Source organism: Ambystoma mexicanum, chromosome 1p (assembly GCF_040938575.1).
Source record: "Ambystoma mexicanum isolate Mex_15411 chromosome 1p, UKY_AmexF1_1, whole genome shotgun sequence".
NCBI classification, from domain to species: Eukaryota; Metazoa; Chordata; class Amphibia; order Caudata; family Ambystomatidae; genus Ambystoma; species Ambystoma mexicanum.
The window spans coordinates 1,154,836,202-1,154,862,176 of NC_090921.1; the positions used below are offsets into that span (position 1 = coordinate 1,154,836,202).

At 43.9% G+C, this 25,975-nt stretch overlaps 1 protein-coding gene across 1 annotated transcript in view; it reads right to left on the bottom strand.

The window, feature by feature from the left end:
* The window catches only part of ATP4A (ATPase H+/K+ transporting subunit alpha), a 126,497-nt gene that overhangs the window by 80,301 nt on the left and 20,221 nt on the right, over positions 1-25,975 (bottom strand). The window contains exons 6-10 of the mRNA XM_069640948.1: positions 18,079-18,213; positions 17,419-17,536; positions 17,069-17,337; positions 8,578-8,776; positions 310-419 (exon numbers count right to left, since the gene is read on the bottom strand). Coding sequence (XP_069497049.1) covers positions 310-419; positions 8,578-8,776; positions 17,069-17,337; positions 17,419-17,536; positions 18,079-18,213 — 831 coding nt within the window. The remainder of the gene's footprint in view (positions 1-309; positions 420-8,577; positions 8,777-17,068; positions 17,338-17,418; positions 17,537-18,078; positions 18,214-25,975) is intronic.

A 25,975-nucleotide genomic window follows, 5' to 3' on the forward strand; every position in this document is an offset into this window, starting at 1 on the left:
TTATTGGTCTCTTTAACAGGCCATGAAAGTCTTAAGGTACGATGAAGTATCTCATCACCCAGCAGAGGTTAAACACTCACGTAAAAAGAATCACAAGATGACCAACCCCTCAGCTTGCATGTTCTATGAGCTTGGCCTGTACTTTATGGGCCAACACAATTTTATGCCTATAAAATAAAATGCAATGGACAACTGCAAAAGCTTTGCCAAGACTTGCTTCATACTATTCTTGATAATATTGTTGGGAATTACCAAGTGCCCCATCAACAAAATAGCCTCTAAACTGCACGAGATCATGCCATGTCTTACCTTTGGGATTGGCACTGTGTCCTGGCCAGGTTTGAAAGTTGCTCGATTACAAAGAGTCACAATCCTGGAAAGGGCTCTCCAGGTATCTGATGTTTGATCAAAGCTCTGCCCTGAAGACAAAAAAATTATAAATTTCATTCTGTTGAAATGTACTGTACTACCTTACACATACCACTTACCAGCCCACTTTTGTTGCTAAACATCGTCTTCCTGTGACATTTTAGTGCAGTTTCTGGTGTTCTTGTAATTATATGTTCTGATACAATAATATTGGATAGACTAGGAGACCCTGCCCTTTTTATTACCCCAAGGAGGATGATGCAGGGTTATAACACTATGTTGCCTGGCTAAAACATATGATAGGCAAACAGGGGTTTGGCTTTTTTTGTGAGAATTTATTTTGCAAGCGCGGTTGACTGGGTTGTTTTTGGAGAGATTGTGGGCTGCAAATAGGTTCCTCACAGAAAAAAAACAGTTGTTTGTGTTTACACACTCACCCTAGAGGAAACATGTTATCAATCACACAATAACCCTTAAAACTCAATGGAATATCCACGCCAACACATGCAGTTAAACATTAAATAACTGAAATATGATCAGTATCACATATAAACAGGCCCAAATGCATATGAGGTTGTAATAGGAAAATCATGCATATTATATGGGATGGTCCAAGCAGTAGGTAAACTAGGATGCTGCCTAGGGCACCATCCAGCAACAGGCATCAAAAAGCAAGTTTTCATTAAATATAAAAGAAAAGGTGTTTTGAGAGGTGCTAAAATGGTTTCTGTATGCCCTCTCTCAAATATCAGGTGCCCTCCTGAAAACAACAGTAGTACCAGGCCTAGATGTCTTGTTTCCCCATTCCCCCTGCAGTGAAGGTCAATCCAATCTTAGTCTTACTGAATTTCAAGCAATAACTTCCCTCTCCAAGTATTTCAGCATAGTCATCAAAGCTGTGGATAAAGGTAGAGGTATTGTAGTGTGAGACACTGCCAAATGTGACCAGGAAATCTATAGACTTCTTTCGATTCCTGGGTATTATATAAAATGAAGGCATCATCCAACTGCAGTTATTACATCCAAGATTGTGGAACATTTGGACAGGGGTGCTGAGGAGGGTATACTGTAAAAAAAGGAATATGACTATCTTAACACTTCGGACGGTCATGTTCCATTACTTTATATTCTCCCCAAGATTCATGAGCATATTGTAAATCCACCAGGACCCCCATTAAATCAGGTTTTGGCTCTAGAGCCTGTATTCAAACATGCTGATTTTTTTATTAAACCACTGGCCACAGCAACTCCTACGTTTCTTCGGGATACAAGAGGTGTATTCAACTGGTGGAGGCTCAACCATTTGACCCATCCACACAGTTGCTGGTGACATTGGATACAGAGGTGTTGTACAATAACATTTCCCAAGAAAATGCCCTAGTGAGCCTTGAAACAATGCTTAATCAGTGTCCCTTACCCCATAATGTTTTGACAGAATTTCTGTCAGCATGCGTAGCGCTGATCCTTAATAACAACTTCATCACGTTTAAAAATGAGTATTTCTTACAAAGAAAAGGCACCGCTATGGGCTGTACATTTGCACATAGTTTAGCCATCCTGCATATGACATTGTTTGAGGAAAAGTGGGTCCTGAATCCTAACAATCCAAACAAACTCGGGTCCGGGTTCCCTGAATGGGGAAATACCGGGCCATTCCAACCTTGGTGGGCCCGGTATTTCCCCCTTCAGGGAATCCGGACCCGGTACATGCCCATTCCCATTAGAGCCCCCCTAGGGCTCAATGGGAATGGGGAGGGAGCTAACAACTGACCCGTTAATAACGGGCCCGTTGTTAGCATGCTGGGCCACTCGCGGAACTACTCAGGACGCCTGGTAAAACCAGGCGTCCTGAGCGGGTCCCGCAAGCGGACCTCGTAATGAGGCACTATGGGGTTAACAGCACCAGCAGCTCTACCGGCGCCGTTAACCCCATAGCACCTGGGTCGTAATGAGGCCCATAGTCAAGCAATGCAGGGCTCTATTTTTAAAAAGTTGGTGGATACTACAAATTCTTGATCATTCATTTACGAAGCCTTTAATTGTTTTAAAAAAAGGCAAATATTTAAAACAAAGATTGGTGAGAGCCAGTAGAAATTTGGTTACTCAAGCTCAAATTACTGATCTTTCCAACAAGCGGGTTCTAGGCCATTATCCTTGCATTTCCTGCTTTGCTTGTACATTTTCCAGAGAGGTTTGTTTGTTTGAAAGTGCAGGCAAAATATTGCATATGAGAACTTTTACGACTAGCAGGAGTAACAATGTCATATATGCAATTGTGTGCCCATGTAATAAGATCTATATTGGCAAACCCACTTATGCAGTACATTTGCGGATCAATGCACTTGATTGAAAAATTCGCTCTAGAGCATTGTCCGCTCCACTTGCTTTGCATTTTGCAGAATATGGCCATACAGCTGAGGACTTTGGTTTTGTGTTGAGAAAGTTGGTGACGCAAATTATGAGAGAAAGTTGGGATATAAGGAACAACTCTGGATTTTCAACCTTAGGAGTATTGTGCTGTGTTTAAATGTAGTGGAGTAATAGCAGTCCACATAGGATGTGGGTTCAGGACACCTTCTCATGGTCTATTTTCTCCTCTACAGTTTGGTTTGTCATTGGAGGCCATATTGCGATTTGCATGTGTCAGTCAATGGTTTGGCATTTTGGCTTTGCCAAATTCTTTGCCTTTTGTTTTTTGTCTTCTTTTTTCCATGCGTTATGCCCATATTTTATTGGGATTGTTCAAATGGTGTTGAACAGTCTAGTTAATGTCACCATCTACAGTACAGAAGGGTTTCTTTAAAGATGGCCGCCATGGTGCACCATGCGGCATAAGTCCATCTTTTATTGTCATCGCCCCATGCGGTTCTATATCCTGTTGGAAGAGATGTGGAATTCTGTAGTGCGACAACAAATAGAGAGTTTCCAGAGCTTTCTCACTGGCCAAAAGATGTGGTGCGAGCATCCCGTGGAATTGATAAGAAAAAGAAAAAGAAAAAAATAGAGCAGTAATGAAGAAAGTACTTTTTTCTTATTTGTTGATAACTAACCTCTCATTAGAAGTTAACCCCATATTTGGTGATATTATTTTGACATTGCTGCATTAATTATATCCGCAGTTGCAGGCCAATTGGTTACTGCCGTATGCATGAGCTCTCCTGCTGTGCCATTTTTCATCTGACATGCTGTTACGAGGACCTTCTGTAACTACGCGATCATTTTTCAAACTATGTGGTAAGAAGTAGCCTTTTTTCAGTCGAGTGCTGTCTTTATTGTGCCCCAGTTCTTTCAATTACATTTACAAAATATCTTTGTGATTTGTGTCACAGATGGTCGCATCTTCTAATTCTTCTGTTAAAACACACCATTTGAGACACAAGTGTCCACCTTTATATAGCACTGATCATGTCCTCTCAAGTTGCTATCTTGCATTTGGGCATGAATTGAATAGTTTTATTCATTATTTTGGTTTCAAATTCTTTTCACATTAGATTTCTAATGAGAACTGTTGTTCATCTAAACATAGACCTGGCTCCCGGTTCTTGATTCAGTTAAAAATAAATTTCCATTTCATATTTTCTTTATTAAATAGGAAATTTAGAGCAACAGGCATTGGTGGTTCAGTGGGATTACATTTCCTTGATTCCTTTCACATAATCTGGTGTGGATTCTTTGGTGTTTTCGGTTCTTTGGGTGTCAGACTGTTGTTCTGCGAGCACTCATTCGGTGAGCCTCTTCTTGAGATCATCGGTGGGTTCAGGGATTGCCCTATTGATTTTTGACCATTCCCTTTGTTAAATTATAGTGCCCTAAATTATTGAATCTTAGATTAAATTAAGAGTCTGTTTTTTTTCAAATATTTGTATATGCGCATTGACAGTAACACTTTTAATTATGGTTATTTGTGTAGTTTCTTTTTCCCCTGAAGAAGGCGTCAGAATCATATGAGACATCGAAACCGGTCAGTGTTGGTGCGTCCGGGGGCTGGAAGATGAGAATTTGATAATTGAAGCCATGTCCAGTTGTTAAGCCACTTCAATAATTCTGCTTTTTATTGTGACAATTTAGCGTATCAATTATGAATGTTTTTGCTGTATTATATTCAATATGATTTATATGTTTAGGTGTGGATGAGTTGTGAACATTTGTGAATGGTTTTCTTCTTGGTCTTTGTGCATCTTTTCATTAATATGGTTTAGGTGCTTTCATGAGTCTTTGTCAGTTGCTCATCATAACTAGGATTATTTTGTTATTATTAATGTATGAGTTGTTCTGATAAAGGAAGAGGTCCTTGTGGAACGGAGCGCTTGACATGTGTGGAATCCTTCAGGCTGCACGAGAACCAGCCCCTATTCTGCACCTGTTCTTTGCAAAGAATATTTACACTGGCCGTGTTCATGCTCTGCCTGTCAGGGAAGCTTGCATGGGCCCTTCCCCATGCTGTGCATCTACCTATTTGTGATGGAAGCTTGCAATGGCCTGACCATGCATCACATGTATTTGTTTGTTTATGAAGCTTGTATGCTAAACCCTCAGCCACAATCAACTTTATAGATGCAGTTCATTGTTGTGCTGTAGGAAAGTTGGACTGACTCAGCCTATAATGTGCCTCCACTAGTTTGTGAATGAAACTGGCACTGGCCTTGGCCATGCTGTACCTGTACCCATGTGTGGGAGTAGACTGCAATTGTACTAACCACACTATACATGTTTGTGAAGGAACCATGTACTGGCCCTACCCATGCTATATTGTTTGTGAGGAAAACTCTACTTTCCCTGCCCATACTGTGTTGTTTGCAAGGGATGATTGCTCAAGCCCTGCTCTACGTGATTGTGATGGACGTTTAAGGTTTAAAGGATAAAGGCGTGACACAAATGTGAAGGAGTCAGGAAACAGCTGAGGATAGGCCATAGGTGGCCCTTTGGGGTGGGTACCTTTTGCTTAGAGTGGCAAAAATCCTTGCACCAACCCTGTGCATTATATACTCAATGCAGGATATAGATGCCAATGAGATGCAACTCAGACAGAGCACTTCTCCACACAGAGACAACTTCGGCTGAGTGGGACCCTGTGTGTGAGACATAGCATAGTAGCATATTTGTCTTAAAAAACAAGAACCAAATTAGGATTTGGGTAGGATATAGGGCCTCGTTACGAGGTGAGAGGTAGTCTTGCCAGTTTTACGGGCAAGGCTGCCTCCATACCGGCATGAAAATCCGGCACCCGCAAATGAGCAATTACCGGGTCATGCCGACCTTGCCGTACCCGGTAATTGCCCATTCGCGGGTGCCGGTGTATCCCCATTCCTATCGAGCTCAATAGTGCTTGATGGGAATGGGGATGTCTGTAGCACCGGCATGGTTCATTACTGTGCCGGTGCTACAGGCTTGCTGTGCTCGCGGGTGCCTTCCATACCGCCAGGGCTAGCCTTGCGGTCTGGAAGGCACCCGCAAGCACAACTCGTAGTTTGGCGGTCCGGTATCAACGATACCGGTAAAAATACCAGTACCATTGTTACCGGACCGCCAACCTCGTAATGAGGCCCATAGTGTCGTAAAGGCAAAGCCAGATATGAATAACAACTATCTCCCGCACTCCCTTGGACCAGGGTGCACTTTCTCTTTAATCACATTAGAATGGATTATTATCTGTCCGCTGGGAAGAGTAGGTCCTTGGGAAGGAGTAATAGGTTTAATCATTTAAAGGGGAGGAAGGATAGCTCAGGGGCAATGCGTTTTTCTTGGAAGCAAGACAACGCAGGGCAACACAGTTTGAATCCCGATCCGTGCTTAGAAACCAATCCTGGTATTAAGCACTTTATAAATGAACAATTATAATTATAATCCCCATGACTGGGAGTATAGCTCATTTGGGCTCGAGAGCACCAAGAGAGAAAGAGAAAGAACTTACAAAACAGAGGGAAAGAAAAAAGCGAAACATAAACAGATTGAATAATCACTACTGGAGATTGATATTATTGGGAAGAAGAGAGATGTTTGGCCTCCCCGCTAAGCCAGATATTTAACCAATACCTTGCTGGAAGTCGCTGTTAGTGGCAGCATGAGGGTAAGCAGGAGGTGAGGAAGAGGAAGAGGCAGAGGCGAGAAAGAGGTGGAAAGAGGTAGAGTGAGTTAATGAACAGTCTGGTGACAGGAGTAAAAAGATGGAGTCATCAGAGTAGGGGTTAGAGAAGTAGACGAAGAACTAGGCTTGTGTAGAGGATAAAGTGCTAGAGATCGTTGGTGAAATGATTGATGGGTGAAGCAAGTGATAGAGAGGTCGAGGAGGGACTGGGGTAAAAGGGGAAAGAAGCTGAGAGAGTAGGGATGGTTTAGGAAGCAAATGAAGAGCTCAAAGGGATTGAGGAAGCGTTAGAGATGGTAATAGCAGTCAGAGTGTTACAGAGACGGTGTGGGAAGAGCTACTAGGATGAACCAAGAGCTAGAAGTGGAGGAACTAGGGGGTTGAAAAGGGGCTATAGAGGAGAAAAGTAAGATATGTAGGTCCCTTCTACTTGTGAGACCAAAAGTAGTAAGATGTGTCGTGCTTACAGCATCCAGGTACATCTTTTTATGCGTTCCTCTTGTTTTACCTGGATACCTAATTAAACTCTATGGGCTCCGATCCTTCAGAATATTCACATGATAGCAATTCTGATGTACAACCAAAAGCCTTTGGTTTCTAAGGGATGGGGACCCTCCATATTCTCTGTTTTCTGCAAGTGAAGGCTTCACATCACTGGTTATTTAGGAATTCCCTTGTCATCAGTGTTTACTTGTTTTTGGCCTCAGTACAATGATTGTCCCATTGGCTGATGCCTACCAGACAGTCTGCTAAACTCCAGGTACCAGCATCTAGATTTTGTTTCCTAAAGAAACAGCACGAGAAAATGCTAATATTGATACCACACGCCCACAGCGAAGAACATCAATCCAAGGAGTGTGTTGGGTAGATCCCCTACATGGTATGAAGGCCAACTCTTGTCACCAAACCCAAATGGACATCACACCAAGAGTGGCTACTCTGTGTGTAAAGTGCCACTGGTGTCAATGAAGCGACCTGCCCCAGTGTCCCAGAAGTAATTTAGTGCTTCTGGCCCCACCTCCATTCCTGGGCTTCACAGCGATGAGACTCCACTTTCTGGAAATGTTTTCTGGGGTTGTGGTTCCTGCACAACTTGATTTGCCCTAGTGCCCATCTAAACAGATCTTACTTAATTCTATCATTGAGTTGTGCTTGCCCAGCAGGTGCACTGATTTCATCCTTGACTTGAGGCTGCTGCCCCACCTGTGCATCTCCATGGATGTCTGCCTCTCGTTTGTACTCTACACATATTGGCCACCAACGTGTCCAGATGGTGTCTCCATAACAAGATAATGAATTGGAAGATCATCTGATGGCAAAAAGGAAGTGATCCAGTTCTGTGTGTCCTCCCCATATTAATTAATTAATTAATATTTTATAACGTGCTTCAAACCAGAGACCAGTCCTAGCATGGGACTGGGATTCGAATCTGTGTTGCTCTGCATTGTCTTTCTTCAAAGACAGATGTGTTGCCACAGAGTTATCCTCCTGGCCTATTATGCAAGTTTCCCAACACTGAAAAACCAGGAAAAACATCAGAAACTGCAACCTGGAGTTTCCTGCTAGATCCATGAACATCTTCAAAGTAAGGTTTCGGGAACCCCACTGTCTCCTTTGGATTGCTTCATGTGCTGCCAGCTTCTTGCGCGAGAAAAGAAGCAGGGGACCAAGGAAAACATAACCGCAGGGCTTTGACAACTTCTGTGAAAAACTCTACAGAGTACAGAAATACAACAGAAAAGCATGAATGTGTTGGGCGAATCCCAAAATTAACCCTATACTTTTCTATGATCCCAGTAGCCCCATCTTGGTTATAGACCCTGGTTGAGCTCAGCTGTCTTCAGCAGTTAGAGTTGGAGACTTCTGATTGTGTGTTAACATTGGTGTTAAACTGTATCTGGTGTCTTCCCACTCAGTGATTCTACAGAGAGTAGAGCTAAAAGGAGAGATAGTGAGGTGGGAAAGAACAGGTATTGGTGTAAAAGCTAGTCAATGTAGACCTAGAGAGGTGCAGCAAAAGGCAATGGGGGTGGGGAGGACAAGTAAATGCTGGGGGAAGAGAATGCAGGACAGACAAAAAATGACTGATTTTCACGGAGTAGAGAATTGGTTCATGCCCTCACCAGACTGATCTTCAGTTGTATCCGCAGAGTGGATCTGGTTGTCGAACCACAGATGAGCGACTGTCATCCGGTTCTGAGTGAGGGTACCAGTCTTGTCTGAACAGATGACCGACGTGGATCCCAGAGTCTCCACCGCTTCCAGATTCTTCACCACGCAGTTCTTCCGAGCCAGGCGTTTGGCAGTCAGGGACAAGCAGACCTTGCAATGCAAAGAAAGAGTGTAAGAATTTTAATCAGAGCCAGGCTGCGCCATGTCTGATTTGGCGTTTTCAGCAAAGTGCTCAAGTCATGGTCAAGGGCATGGGTAAATATTTTCTGTTTGCATAAGAGGGCACATCTTGCGTACACACCAGAGGGCAGGCAGCAGTTAGGAGGCGGGAGAAAAGGATGACCTTGTCCAAATCTGAAACTTTATTTGTCTTCTTTTTGAGGTTGTTTTAAGATACGTTTCCATACTTGCTCAATAGTTGTACTCGCTAGATGTGTATATACCCAGATTTGCAAAGAGTAGAATTCTGCGATTCTATTGGAAAACCTATGTCTGGATAGGTAGCAGGGAAGGGCACAGAAGCTTAGTTGTTAGTGCCCTTTGAAGAACTAGACTATCCTCACTCTATATGTCATGCTATAGTTCTTTCAACAAAGTCCACAAGGTACCCTATATAAATATCTTGCAGCTCAGAGTGTCGTGTTTGGTCTGGCACCGAATCAGTCACATGAGATTTGCCTGTTGTCTTTGTATGTCGTTTGTTTCTCTAATAATAGGGCTGCAACAGACAGAATTTGTATGCACAAACACATTGAAAAGCAATATTTTTTTTTCCCTGAGTGCAGCAGTTGGGTATTCTTCTTCTGTAGACAAAAATCAGAGAGGAATTGATTGAAAAGTACAAGAATAGATCACTTGGTGAGAAGCTGGAACAGAAACCCAGTGGAACATGGCCAAAAAACAGGATCATATATATCTAAACAATCTTAACAAAAGGTTACAATATCAAAACAGAACATAGCTGGACAGGTGGATTGCTGAACATAACTGGCCGAAACGAATCATTACTCAGCCAAATAAAACCGATCACACCTCAACATGAAATTGTTAAACGTTACATAATACTTAACATAATCAAGCAATACACCCACTTCAGGTAATGCCCCAAGGCCCATAGTTACAGGCCCGAGTGAAGCAAGGGCCTTAATGCAGGCACCAGAGCATTACCTGAAGCAGCAATGCCACCCAACAAGGGGTTTATTGCTATTAGTACCCCGGCCCGTTGGATCATGTTACTAATAAAATAATTGCGGAAGTTGTGAAACGTGGCAATTCACAACTCAAAAAAAATAAATAAACAAAAAAGATGGCCGCATGGAACAAAGGGACTACACGTAGACCCTTCTCCCTTTCCATGGCGGAAAAATGTGACAAAAAACAATGAGAAGAACAGTATTGTTCCCAGTGTCGGCGAGGGGCCAGGAAGCACAAGGAAAGTGGGGCAGGAGGGAGGGAAATATGTGTAAAAGTGGGGTGGGGATAGAGGACGTGAGGTGCATGAAAGCACTTGCCTGAGCACCCGGCGGGGGAAGATGGTGCCCTCCAGTACTGAGGAGGCTCGAAGTGGCGGAGTTACCATATGGTAAAGCCCCTGCTCCAAGCTCATTGGCTGGGAGGACTGGGCCACGCCACTGGCGGGTACTAATGTAAATTAATTTCATATAACATGACTAACCATGAAGATAACTAAACAAACAAACCATTACTAAACTTAGGTAACTTCTCAAATTAATGAAACTCAAGGAGGGCTAAATATAATAAACAGATCTTCACATACCATAACTACCAAAAGCGAGTCAAACTATACATACTATTAGCAAACATACATAGTATAACTAAACATAAACATAAGTAAACGTAAACAAACGCAAGCACAACACAAAGAAGCACAACACTGCAAATCAGTAAACTGTTAAGGAATAGTAAAACTCACCTGAATGGGGCAGATGGCATGAAAGGTGGCATACACTGAAAACTGCAGATTTGGGGAGAAAATTGAGTGGAGGGTGGGGTAATGGAGAGGGGGAAACATCAGGTGACTATATAACTATGGAACAGTGACGGACCAGTGAACAAGTAACTATTCAAAAACGTTTTTGGTAAAGAGGACAGCATGACTGTATGTCTTTCCAATGTGTGCCTCAAACGGACATGCAGCAAGTTCCTGGTGCAGGTCAGTATGTCAATGGTCATTTGAAATAATGCTCATCCAGCCATCAAGGCTTGTTAGGAACGTGTATCGGACCCAAGCCTTGGGGTTTGCAGTGAAAAGGAAAAGGTGGGCAAGGGCGAGGAAGGGAAGAGGTACTGGGGTGTAGGGTGTAGGGTGTAGTGCGTGCTTCTTTTGAAATGTGTGTGCTCTCAAAGGTGAGGGTTGAAGCAAGCGATGCAGAGGAAGAAATAAGGTGAAGTCATTAAAACGTGTAGATCTTGTAGCTGGGCATGCACTTCTTGAGTAGCACTGGTGAGGCGTTTGCAGTTCCCTGATGGGTTGATGTGCTCAGCAAGATGTGCTCAGCGTGACCTCATAAGGTGATGGGAGTCCTTTCAATTATGTTGCAGAAAAGGTAGGACAAGGCTGGCGATTAAATATAATGTTACTATCTTGCTCAATTCATTGATTTTTTTATGTGTGTATATGTGTGTAAAGTTTCTTCTGTCAACTATATCACACTAAATAAATAATAATAATTTTAATCTAGTAGCGGAATGGGCTGTATAGTCTCGGTAAACCTCTAAGAATGTATGAAGAAAGTTTGTGAAACGAGGGGAAAGACGTCAAAGGGCCTCATTACAAATCAGGCGGTCCGGAAATAACGGTGGCGGTAAACCCGCCGCCACCGTTGTTTCCGGACCGCCTGATCCCGACTCCTGCAGGCGGGAGGTGATGTTCCCGCCAGGATTGACCTGGCGGGTTTAACACCGCCCGCCTGCAGGCGGACGAGGAAACACCGGCAGCATTACGAGATTCTGCCGGTGTTTCCATGATCCCCATTCCCATTGAGTCCGATAGGACATTCCGCCTCCGTGATTCCCCGGAAAACCAGGGTTGTAATGCCCCGGTAATTCCAGGAATCACGCAGGCGGAATGGTAATATGAGTCCGGCGGTAACCAGGTGGTTTTACCGCCTTGGTTAACGCCAGACTCGTAATGAGGCCCAAAGTCGCACTGCAAAAATAAACTGAAGCTAAGGGCCAAGGGTAAAAAGCACCAACACAAGGAATATGTAATTATGTGTTATCGGGCCATGCCGTAGCCAATAGAAGCAGTTATGGCCACATAAGGTGGGTCAGGGCACACAATTCCGTGTACTGCCTGTGGGCCCCATGACAAAAGGTCGTTAGTAGTAGGTGTTGAACAACGGATGATTGTCTCCTGCGCAAGAGAAGGCCATTGCTCATGTTCAGGACAGGGCAGAGGGGGCGCCGTGAGGCAGGAGCGGTGGTAGCAGAGATTGAGGTATACAGTGGTGAAGCAACGAGAAGGAGATAAGTGATATTAGCGGTGAAAGGGGCAGCAGGCAACGTGAGTTGCGAGAAGAATGCTGTCAATCCATCAGGTGCTTTGGCCACACAAGCAATTATTACCCAGAAGACATGCATCCTGATTGGCTGCCTGGATTCCTACGTGGCACTGCAAGAGCTATTTAAGCTTTATAGACCCAGTCCGATACTGGGCCTGCTGTTATGTGGTCAGTAGTCAGAGTTAAAGGCCAGACTGTAGATTTCAGGCCCATAATTCCCTGGTACTCTTCGAGGGTGGGGTCTATAAAGCTATTATAAGCTACATTATTATTGAAAGTGTAAAGAATATATGTTACTAGTCCCACAGCCAATCCCCTGTGATCGCCCAGGGGGATTTAGTGCATACATATGCATGATGCGCGGTTGTAGAGACTTATCTGCGGTGACACCCACCGCTGCTGGTAATATTGGAATATAGTATTTTGAGCAATCTGTGGGCTCCACCAACAATTCCACTGTCTACTCTGGCTCTTGGAGAACACTTGTTGAACATTCCCAGTGATACAATATAGCTTGTTGTAAACCCCACCCGATGGTTGTAATTGGCTATGTAGGCACTGAAAACAGAGTTAAAGGCCAGATCACAGGTTTCAGGCCCATGATGGTAAGGCCATTAGAGAGGGGTCTATACTTCTCGCTCTTTCACGTGAAAGGAAGAAAGTGTGAAAAGGGCATACATGGTGGATGTAAAACATGCCTTTATAGCCCTATATAACTAGGAGATTAGTATGTTCTACTTCCCGTTGGAAGGGCCCATTCTGCTTTGGTATTAACACCAGACTTTTGTTAAATTTCAAATCTTCCTGGGCGATCATGGGGATTTGGATGCTGGCACATAGGCAGGGGCTGTTGACAGTTCAAAAATCCACCTGGACATCCATGGGGGACATGCTCTGGGTGTGCTGCTTGCTACCAGTCGCATTTGGATGTGGAATTCGGAATCAATTGTCCAATGCAAATGCAAAATGGACACTCCATCAGTTATTATTTATAAAAGGACATGCCACCCATTTAACCCCTTACCACCTCATATATATATATATATATATATATATATATATATATATATATATATATATATATATATATATATATATATATATTTTAAAATGTGTGTTTTTTGATGGATTGGTTTCGGTTAAATAATCCAATAAAACAACATTTTCGGTAACATCACTGAATACCTCCGAAATCTGGGTGACAGCAATGACAAAATGAAGGCAGGAGCAAGTGGATCCTGGTCAAGTGACCTAACCTACATGGGGTAATGTGACCTAAGCCCCACCCACACTCTTTGCTCTGACCCTTCCTTTCTTTTCTTAACTCTTAGATCAAGGCCATCTCTCACCAGGGCTTCCGAAGTGAAGGGCAGACAGAGAAAAGAGAAATTCCTATTTGGACTTGTTCGGAATGGGAGGACTCAGGGCCAGAACCCATGCCCGTCTAACATCAGGTAAGATCCCTCGAATATGTGTTTCACCCCTGGCTCCCAACGTCCCATCATTACCATGACCACTCATCACCAAACCACATCGCTCACCCGTGACATTATGGACACCGCATCAAAGCAATCTTACTTGCATCATCATAGACCCCATCAGCAATCCATCATCCACACCTACATGAAAACTGATGCTTACCAATATCTGCTCAGCAACCAACCATGAGGCAGACATCACCGACCTCATCACCACACAAACTTGGATGCCATCTTTATTACTGAGACCTGGATGACATTCACCGTCACCCAAAAGCTACAGAATTCTACAACAAGACCATCCAAACAAGATCGGCCGAGGCCTCGCCATCGTTCACAGGGTATCATGATCATGCACCCAACTGGACGTCACCACCATTAGCTCCTTTGAGACCCTTTCCTCCCATTTCCCGCTCTCCCCAATGGACACAGTCACTCTTCACCTCAGCTACAGACCACCCAAGCCCACAACCTTCTTCATCAACAACTTCATGGACTTGGTCATCACCAGGTCTCTTACACATGCCAATAACATCTTCCTCTGCGACTTAACATCCCTGGCAACCCATCAACAAAGTAAATGAAAGAAGTTCTTCACTGCCTACTTTGCACTCTGAACATCACATAGGAAAGGTAATATCCTCAATTCATCATCACCACTCTGTCCACCCTCCATCACAGCTCTCTGATCCCACTCAACTGGTCAGACCACCTGGCAATCCCCTTTGACATTAGTCACACCACACCAAACAAGCAAACCCATCGGAAAACTTGCAAACAAGCCTTCAGATTGTTCAAGAACATCCCAGTGGAGGCTCTCGCAGAAGACCTCACCAAACTCCACTTCACATGGGTTGATCAATCTCCGATCAACCAGGACTGTGACTTGCTTCTCCAAGAACTCAACACCACCCTCACAACCAACATCAACTGCCATGCTCCAGTGAAACAGCGTACCCGCAAGCCTAAACTTCCACACACTGGTACACTTGAGAATGCAACATCAACAAACAAACCATCAGAAACAAGAGAAGACTTGAAGAAAAATCTGAAGGAAATCTGCGTTACACACAGGCGACTGATCACCACTCCCAAGGCAAGCTACTACCAAAACACCATAGCCAATGCCAACAATGAAAGTAGAGCCATCTTCATAGCCATAAAGCGCTGAATCGTCCATCTGCTCCACCCACCAGTACCGCACTCTATCGAAAAAATCCACTGCCATCAACTCTTTCTTCATCAGGAAGATCAGCATAATCTGCCAACACATAGACACTAACAATACAACTGACAGCACATAACACCTCTCACCTCACAACACCACAAATACCTTCAATACACTCACTATAGAAGGCCTCACTGACATCCTAGCTTCCCTCAAGGCCACATTGTAGGCAGATGACATTCTCCCTGTCTCTGAAATCAAGACACTTCCGACTGGAGCACTCCTCACTTACCTGACAATCTTGAAGACATCCATAACTCAACGTACCTTCCCCTCGACGGTCAAGACTGGACAAAACCTCCTGGTTCTCAAGAAATGGACACTGAACCCTTACAACCTTAGCAGCTATCACGCCATCACCCATTTTCACTTCCTATGTCAGATCATTGAGAAAGCAGAAGCCTCGCAACTTCTCCAAAACATCAAAGCCAACAACATCCTTCTGTCCTACTAATCTGGCTTCAGACCCAGATGTAGAACAGAAACGGCTACCATCACGGTGATGGAAGATGCCCTTAAAATCCTTGATGATGGCCATCCTTGCCTCCTGGTTCACCTTATCATCTCAGAAGCATTCAACACAGTAGACCACCAGACACTTACCGACAGTCAACATCGTTGTATGGGGATCAGCAAGATCATCCTCAGCTGGTTCAACTCGTACCTTGCTTATCGCCACCAGTTTGTACAAATGAATTCCTCCAGATCACCAACTCTACCCATCTCCTGTGGAGCCCCATCCTCTCCCCCATGATCTTCAATCTTTACATGGACATTCTTGGAACTCTCCTCACTTCACACAACATCAGCATCCACCAATCCATAGATAGAACGCAAATCTACCTCAAGAAATCCTCCATCAAAGAAATTCACATGCTCAATGCATGCCTATCATTGATAGTGTCGTGGCTGTCCATTGCTTACCTGAAGCTCAATCCCTGCAAAACTGAATTCCAACTGCTGACTAGCAACACTGAACACCTGTAAATCCAGACCTGGCTCTCTGCTGTGCAACTTGAGTGCTTCATACCCCATTGGCCACCTGCACCCAGTCCCTTGCGTTCGGCATCGGCAGACACCTCTCCTTCATAAAGCACATAGCAAGGAATTCAAAATCAGCTTGTTACCAACGTTCTCTACTGCAGAAAAAACAGAAGACAGGCCTTTTCTGTCTATGCCCCAAGACTCTGGATCCTCCTCCTCCCTACTGACATCCGACACACCCTCTCACTTCTACAGTTCAGGAAGAAGCTCAACACACTACTCTTTAAGGAATGTCTCCTTCTAATACCTAAGTCCACATACCCTCCTCTCCCAACCCTACCTGAGACTGGGTGATCTGATCCCCATTGTTTCCTCCCCTGGGTGCCTGTAACTCCATTGCCGAAAAAATTCCCTCCCTCCCCTGTTGTTAGATCCCCACTCTCTTTCTTCAATGCCCCCTAACCTGGTGCTTTCTCCTATGATTCTAAACCACTCTGTTGCTTCCTGAAGTTAGTTCCGGGCTCTATAAACACCCTAATAATAATACTAATAATTATAATAATAATAATAAATACAATTCCACAGAAGTGAATAGGAGAAAGGAAAGAATTCTTGAACAGTTGCCCACAGACCAAGTGTTTTCACAAATTGAAGCCTGGTCACGAAGTACAGCCTTGCCACAATGTTGCCAATCTGAGTCTTATCAAACACCATCACTTCATCTAGTGTCAGAGGCCCTCATTACACGTTTCCTGGTATACTACCCTATTGTTACTGGCGCCTGATATCACAGTATTAATGGGATATTCCAGGTGCCAGCAAAGATGTAAATCCCAGTTGGACTCCATGGTGCCGGTAATTCAGGCCTTTATTTGCTTCAGGGTGCCTATTTACCTGCAGCTTTTAGCTAGAGGTAAATCATTCACCCACACCGACAAACTTTTGTTTTGCCGGTGCAGGAAAAGTGCTGGTGCTGGAATTACTGTCACTTTTACCAGCATTTTTTCCACACCGGCAAGGTTGTATTGAACCCATAGAACCTGTGCCACAGAGACAGCCTGCAATTTAGGGTGAAATTAATAAATTGCATGCAACTCTTATTTACTGGGCTAATTTCTCCCTTTTTAGAAAGCAGCCCCCTGGCCCTTGGAACATAAACCAGCAAGATAGCCAAGTACTTAGTATATGTAATGCTCCAGACATTGACTGCCATGTGAGGGACTCTTACCGTGACGGTAGCCAGCAAACCCTCTGGCACGTAGGCAACCACAATAGCCATGAAGAAGACCATAGCCCTCAGGAAAGGGTATCCAATCACCATGGCAACAACAAAGAAGGTGAATCCAAAGAAGATGGCGAGCCCAGCAATGATATCTACAAAGTGCTCAATTTCTATAGCAATAGGGGTCTTCTCGTTCTCCACGCCAGACGCCAGGCTGGCAATCCGACCGATGATCGTACGGTCCCCAGTGTTAATGATGAGGCCAGTGGCCGTTCCTAGATTAAAAAACAGGAAATTTTACTGCTGTCTAGAAAATAAAACAGGTATTCTGTAAGCATTGGTGGGGCATCTCCTACCTTCCAGGCACATGGTGGAGAAGAAAGCAATGTTTCGGGTTTCAAGTGCGCTTTCATGTGTGTACTCAGGTGTCCTCGCCTGGGGTTCAGACTCTCCAGTCAGGGAGGAGTTGTCCACCTGTTGAAATGTCAGAGAGGTTCCCAGCTATTAAAAACATTCTCGATTAAAGGTATCAACCTCCTGCCAATTATTTTCACACCACATTACCTCCCTCGTTTGAAAAAATGAGTCAAAATATTTATATTGGTAAAATATCATTAGAAATGTTGTCCTCCAGCTGTCCATAGATTTAATATCAAAATTCTGCCCAGGCCTGCTGTCAATTCACTGACTGTGACACCACTTAGTGACTTGGAGTAAATCAAAGCGATGCATGCTGCGTCAACTAGTTATCGCATTTAAGGTCCATAAAGTGTTTGAAAAAGTCATCGGGTTCAAATCAGCCAAACATCTTGCAGTCAATACAGTAAGCATTTTACATTAATAATTTGATTGTTTGCTGCATGTGGAGGACAGTAGCTGCACTCACTGCCGAGAGAGATTTCTTGGGTACATTTATTGTGTTGTGTGTTTTTGCTCCTACAGGGGGCGGACTTGGCTGTCACATTTTAGCTATCCACAAGGTGTCTGCTGTCCTCCTTCGTCTGTCATTTGCATACCTTGCATCCTGATGCTGTAATAATTCTGACGTCTGCGGGAACACGATCACCTCCTTTGATCTCTACTAGATCTCCTACCACCAACTGGTTGGCATTGATCTGAAACTTCTCTCCATCTCTGAACACAGTTGCTTGCTGAAAAGACAAACACATTTTGTGAAAACTGATGGGCGTATGTCATTAAAAAAATATAACTTCACCATGGGGCAGAAGCACTTTCTGCAGGCTAGAAACAGTTTGGAGGAGAACATCACGAAGAAGAACAGCACACACAGTACATCTCAAAAAGACCACCACTCGCCCAGATCTGTAGTTTACACCGGTTTTCAACATCAATTATGCACATTTGTGCATACCAAATATATTCACTGAGGAACCTATTAAATATGATGGACATCTGAAATCTGGAGAAACGGGGCTTTAATCAGAGAAGTCCATGCCTCAAAAAAGGAATGCATGAAAGCTGTTAAAATATCTTTACAGGTGTGTGTGTGTGGTTCGATGTAACATAATATGGTTCAAAACAGCCCTTGAATGGAAAATCCTATCTTCAATATGTATCCATCTAAATAGGATTAGACCAATATTAAGCAAACCTTTCAACTCTGACCTGTGTGGCCATCAGGAATCGACCATCTCTGCCTGGTTAGTCAATTCTATCTGTCCTATACCGGACATACTCTCACAGTTCACTACAACATTCTAACTCTATGTAGAGGAAACCCAATTGGTGTTCGAACTCCCTAAAATGGTAAAGCTTGGGACCAAATAATTGATGTCTCTCAACAATCCACATTTGGATTGCTAAAACCCTTTGTTTGAATGGGTATAATTATACCTGCTACTCCCACACCTAACCTGTTCTCAATGGCTAGCAGCACTATTTGCGATAAGCATCCCCCAAAGGTAGGAGTGAATGTTAAAAACAATGGTATGCTTTTTGACTCTCAATGGTCATTCACCCCACATATTGAAGAATTGCATCACCACATATACTACTGTCTCCACTTTCTTAAAACATCCCCCATCTATTATGCACAGATCACAAATGAAGCTTTTACACGCCTTACTCCTATCCACACTTGACTGCTGAAATTATCTATATCTGCCTGCCCAAGAAATCCAGAGCCCAACAACAGTGTGTAGAAACCACTGTCTGTTTCTTCTGGGTGCTTTCCTCTAAGCCACCTCTAAGCTGCCGGATGGAAAAGCTAGCTCTAACGCCAAAGTTGCAGCGTCCCTGGTGCCATGTTTGGTGTGCTGGGGTGCAAGAACCTGCGTGCCTTTGACTGGGTGAGGCAAGTATTCTGGATGGTGTATTAATCTGTCTCTATGCTGCCGGACAGAAAAGCTAGCTCTAACTGCCGAAGCTGCAGCGTCTATGGTGCTGCGTTTGGTGTGCTTCGTCTGGGTGAGGCAAGTATTCTGGATGGTGGAATAATTGGCCTACAGGTATTTCCTGCTTTATGATATGATACGTTATTTATAATGCGCTTAATACCCATAGGTTTCTAAGCGCGGACCCGGAGATCAAACCTGTGTTGGTCCGTGTTGTCTTGCTTTCAAGGCGAGCACGTTGCTGCTGAGCTATCCTCCTGAGACTTTGAATAACGGAGCGGTATGCTCTTCCAACTGGGATTTTAAAAGTGTCTGTGCTTCTATGTAATATGTCTATATTGAGTAACTCTGCTCCACAAAAGCTTTTGAACCACTTAACTAATGCCATACCTGCCCTGACCCCCTCTGAGTACGGAAATATGACTTCTGCTCCTGTGGCTGTGTCCCCAGTCTCTAACAGGGATCGCTTATCTGAAGTTATGGTGTTGAGCTCACACAGGATGCAGAGACTCTGTGTTGGGAGAACTAAGACGCCCTCTGATACCTGTAGTATCCCTGATGGGGTCACTGATATTCATAAAACAAGCACGGAATTGGCTCGTCAAGTAAATAACCCGGCAACTGTAGGGGCCACTAATCCTGAAAATCATTCAGAAAGTAGGTATGATTTAATAAGGTCATCTCCCACTATACTACGCTCTTTTGGTGGAGGGGACCTAAATTAACTATCAGCCGCCTATACTACAGTCCCTGCTAGACTTAGAAAGAAACACTCAGGAGCATACCACTCCTGAGTATTGGAGGCAACTGAAGGCCATTATCACTAATGAGCTAAACAAATGTGACAGTTTCTCTGATTTTGGTCTATGGATGGAACATTTGGGTAAATATGCTAAGAAGCATCATCCGCTTAAAACAGAAAATGTTCTCAAACGGACTCCCACATTCCACCTGTGATATATATGAATGCTGTTAAAGTAGACACTGCCTGTCAAACAGATTCACTATTTGGGAAAGTGGATGAGTATGCACAATCTATGCTGGAAATGCTAGACCGACCCAAATTCTAAAGTAATGTCTTCTCTGAAGACAGTGCCATCCTTTCCATCCCCTAAAAAGAGTGAGTGACTACAGACCTCTAATATTGCACCTTCTGATGGTATGGAGGCAGATCTATACCATCAGATAGATATATATCTATCTATATATCGGGTCGGCATTCAGAGGTGTATGGATATCAGATCCAAACCAGCTAATTTACGAAGTTTGCAAATAAGGAAATCTCATATGACAGTTCCTAAGGATAAATCCATCAGAGATCTTGTTATGGATCATAGGAACCTCTTCATTACTAACATTGAGAAGCCATGTGAGAAATAACCAAGAGAATCCCTACGAAATACATTTCTGACATGGCTTTGCCAAAGAACAGGTCTAGGGGTCGACAGAAGCTCTGATCTGAAGATTTTACGCAGGATAAAAATAGAGCACTGGTGTACCCAGAAGAACAGGGATTGTGTACTGGCTTGGTGTGGAATTAGTAATCTGCCTTATTTTTTTATTTTTATTTGACAGTGGTAAACTTTGTACGGTGACACATCGCTACCACATGTGAAGGCAGAGATTGCTATGAGACCAGGCCGCCCCCGCTAGAGTATCTTTACCAAAAAATAAATACTGTAACCCCTAGGAAAATGTTGTCTCAGGTAACAATAATCTGGGCTGAGACCCATAAATTGATCGGATGGGATAGGACAATTACCCCTATATAACCCCTGTGGGGAAATGGGAATCTCCCTGAAGTAAGCAAACTCCCTAGATGGCCGTGCTGGGTGTCATTGGGGATAACGAAAGTGGGGGGGTGTAATTACAGAGGGTAAATTGGTGCTGTTCGAAAATCTAGTAACGAAGTTTAATATTCCTGAAACCGAAAATTATCATTTTACACAACTTCAACACGCACTACAAAATCATCTTCCGGCTCTGTCTAACATGCCAGAATGCACCCCCATGGAGAGAAACATAGTTTTAGACCAGATTGATACTAAAATCACCTCTGTCATGTATAGTGCTATAACCTCCTTTGCTACACCTGAATTACAAAGCTTGAAAGCTAAATGGGAGAGGGATGTGGGCACCATCCTACCAGAAGACTGGGTCATGATGCTGATGCACCTCTGGGAAACAGCCATATCATCCAGGCTGTGGCTCATTCAGCTAAATATATTACATAGAATATACTATCCTAGAGTGGCTCTTTACTGCTGGGGCAAGATTGCAGACCAGAACAGCCTGCACTGCCAAACGAGGAAGGGACCTTCTTCCCCATACTATGGGACTGCCTGCATATTCAACAGTATTGGCAGCAATGCTGTGACAAGCTCACGAGAGTCCTGGGACATGTAATCCCTAGAGAACCCAAACTGCTGTTATTAGGAATGGAAGAAGAGGGGACATTGACGCAGTATGAAAAAAATGTTTTTTCAACTACTACAGCTTTAAGAGGAACATAGCGACATTGTGGGGATCTGATGTAACACTGCAAGTTGACCTATGGGTTGCAGATGTAAATATATGTATAGCAATGGAGCAAAGGGTATATAGAGCCAGAGGATGTCCGCAGAAAGCCGAGAAAGTCCGGCATAAATGGGAAGATGCTCAATAGGCTGCCAAACCTGCTTAATGTGTCAACCAAGAAACGGGAAGATGCTGCTTAAGTACTATTTTGTGTGTACTGTGTGGGGCTTCTTGGATCCAATCATCTTTGAATGTTGATGTTGTATAACTCCCTAAGAGTCCAATGTTGTGGTATGTAATGAATAACATGAAAACCAATAAAATGTGTTATATAAAAGACATTTAAAAAAAAAGTAATGTGCCTTTTTTTTAAAGTTTGTGTCAATATTTTCCCAGGGTTCCTCGAATCTAGGACTTGTAGTTTGACTAGCTTGAGATCCAGTTGCTTGCCCGAATGAATTTTACCGGGATCATGCTTGAGTTTGCCAGCTTTAATGCTCTTTTATGTTTCTTTGTTTTTGATAATTGTTACATTTTTAAATTGTTGTTCTGTGTAGCTCTCTGGGGCCTGAGGATGTGTAGCTCTTTATAAGAAATAGATCAAATCAAGCAGCACAATTGATGAAGGCCTACAACTAAGAGACTACATTCCATCAACAATAAAAACATTGTGTTGACTTCCCCATGAACAAATGCTTAACCTGAATGCCTTCTTCCTAACCCAGAAGACACCTCGTAAGATTTGTCTAAAATACTTCAAAAGATTGATCATTTACCGTCCTTCAATACACCTTTGATCATACTCAATAGGTAATCTGCATATAAAATACTGAGAGATAGCCCTAACAGGGAAAAACCTTTAACAATTGAAGGCCCTCGAATTGGAATTCCAGGGACATGGGGCCTCATTAGGAGTTTGGAGGCAGCCATGCCCTGAAAAAGGGCATGGCTGCCTCCAAACTCGGGTCCAGGTCCGGGTTCCTTGAGTGGGGAAATACCGGGCAATTCAGACCTTGGAGGACCAGATGTCCAGAGCGGGTCCCGCGAGGGAACCTCGTAATAGGGCAGTGTGGATTTAACGGTGCCGGCACCTTTAACAGCGCCGTTAAACCCATAGCGTCAGGGTCCTAATGAGGCCCATGGTGTTAAAGACACCCACCATCCAAGCAATTCATAAAACCTGTCAAGTGGAATTTTGGGGATGTCACCTTTGACCCACCCTCCTACTTGCGATCATGGCCTGTTCCAATTGGTAGGTGCTAATCTAGTCCTGATTTTTCTTTGCATTGTAGTCCGAGTTTTATAATTGGTAAAGTGGAACTACAGAATGCAAAGAAAAATACAGTACTAAGCACCTACAGATTGGAATGGGTCATGTTGGCAAGTTTGCACCCTCCCTGAGGGACTGTTTCCAAAAGCTCAAGTGTTTCTGCCTGACTACACACCATTTGGACTCTCTGACTCACTAATAGCAGGAATGTACACTCTGACCTTCCTCTCCTAGTAATTGTTATTGCATCCCGATAATCCCGCTGGCCCTCTTCTTTATCCTCAACGCCTCCATGACTCCATCTCCCCTTCCCTGCCAATATGAAATGAGTTATTTCCCAACTAAGAGCTGTCAAATACAATACAATATAAATACATTAACAGAACTTTCCACTTCCAGCCATCCTTTTGTAAATGAGACTATATAGTCACCCACCCACACCCATAAATACCATGTGCCCTAACAATTTAAGTGCATCACATTATCGAGCCACCTCCAGCCTCCTCAGGCCAGAAGTGAATGGTCTGAGTGCTCTGCCTTGCATAGGCTTCTCATCGGTTTCTCCCCGCCTTTCTACTGGGTGGAGCCTAGAACTATTCAAAACAGCACAGGGTTTGCTTGGACTGGAGCTGGGACGGAAGCTTCTCCCTTGGATGCATCCATCACAGCCTCTGATGGGCGCAGAGCAGACATTAAAGAATTGTAGGTTTGTGCTGACATAGCCTGCCCACAAGTACTAAATGGGAAACGGGCATTGAGGAGTAGACAGAGGTAGCATTGTTTAGAGTGGCATTCTGACTGGGTAACTTTAAGGTGACAGGGTTCTGAGGTTGGAGACAGCTTGCCCCGCCACTGCTTCCAAAGTGATAGTAACATAGAGATGAAGGAGAAGTTCAGCTACAAATGATGAAAGGCTTTATTTTCAGTTGAACAGTTCAGTACATTGAGGATGAGATCCACCGGCCGCCTCATTCATCCAGGTTGAAACCCCAGACACTCAACATTCTCTGAGCCTTGCATGCACACCCCATTCAGCAGCTTCATACATCATAGCCAGCAGCACAGGCAGACAGGGAACTACATCACTTCTTCCCCTGCACAGTCACCCACTACACCATGCAGTGACACCCTCAACATTCCTCCCACCCTCGCCAATAATTCACTCAAGGAATCACAAACGGTACATCTTGTCTTGCCTGGAGGGAGAAAGAAAGCAGCCAATCTTCCCACAGAACAGAAGTGCAAGGAAAAAGCAAGCGTGCAGCTCCTGTTGATGACGAGATATGCTCCTTGCATATTCATTCATGTGTAGGGCAACATGTATCATACATTGCCCGCCAGACACTGGGGAAACAAAGATTGGGTGCAGCTGCCTGGCCATGCTTACACTCAAAGTGTGAACTAGAGGACAACCTCCTTGGTAGCGAATTCTTGATCAGGCAAGTATCTCAGTGTCCAGCCCATGCTTTCTCACAAATAGGAAAGAACATAAGAAGAGACCTAGGTAAAATGACTCTCTAAGAGTCACTCACACAGTTAGGTTCCATGTGTGTCCTGAACTGCAACAAAAAACTCCACATGTCCAAGACTGCTGCACTGGAGCACAACCACGTTCTGCAAACCCAGAGAAACCCTAATCATCGGATCTCTATCCTGCTGCGCACTAAAACACCTTACACCCATCCAAAAGGGCAAACCAAAGATACTCTAACCACAGATGTGCACCCACTTCACCACGGTGCAAGCGATTCATGTTCCACATATTCCCTGCAACAAAGGCGTGTTCAACTGCAAGATCTCAACATGCACTCAGCAAAACTGCACATGCACTTCAATAACGAATACATGCACACTGCTGAAGCACAGTGCACTACCACCCACAATACATCAAAACATGTGCGCATACTATGTACTCGACAATACGTCACCACTCATCTTTACCATGGCACCACACTCATGGAGTGCGCCGACCAAAACACACTGCACTAATGAAGCTCTGAAATATTGCATACTGTTTGCACTACACACTCTACATAGTGCAACGTTTCATACTCGGCAACCCAGGTTGCAAATGCATTTACCATTTTAATGGAGAATCGTTTGAAGTATGCGAACCTCACTTACAGGAATGTTCTACTGCCGTAACTGCAAATGGGTGACACGCAGAACCACAGTGATGACTCTGGTTTTCATGCACTTTTCCTCAAATGCAAAGAAAACAGGCGGTGCCATCCCATACCTTGTACTTCTGGGCCACAACATATACACGGCAGTACAATGATTCATGAAAATATTCCACGACTAAACAATGCATCTAACCTTTTGTTTCCCAGAGGTGGGGGAACACTGGGCACTGGACACAAACATGCTGCAAGGCATAGAGCAACTTTCATCCATTCAGTTTCAGCCCCCAACTGCTCACACATAGAACGTTCATTGAAATCCTGCACACTCAAGATTCTATGAGCCTTGCATGCACACAGCATCCATCCACATTCTACCTTCAGACATCATTGCCCGCAGGATAGGCAAATGGGCTACACCATCCACTAATCAGCATCTTGGTTTTATTGAACACCTGGGAAAAACGTGCTTTCATATGATAAGTAGACCCCTTATCTGAGCTGTGGATTGTGAAGAGACCCCCACATTTCAACTGGCCATTGTAAGGAGACCACTGGACCTCTACTGAGCATTAAAAGTGGATCTCATGGCTCCCAGTGATCCATTGTAAGGACATTTTAACTTTTTCTGGAACTTTGAGGAAAACAC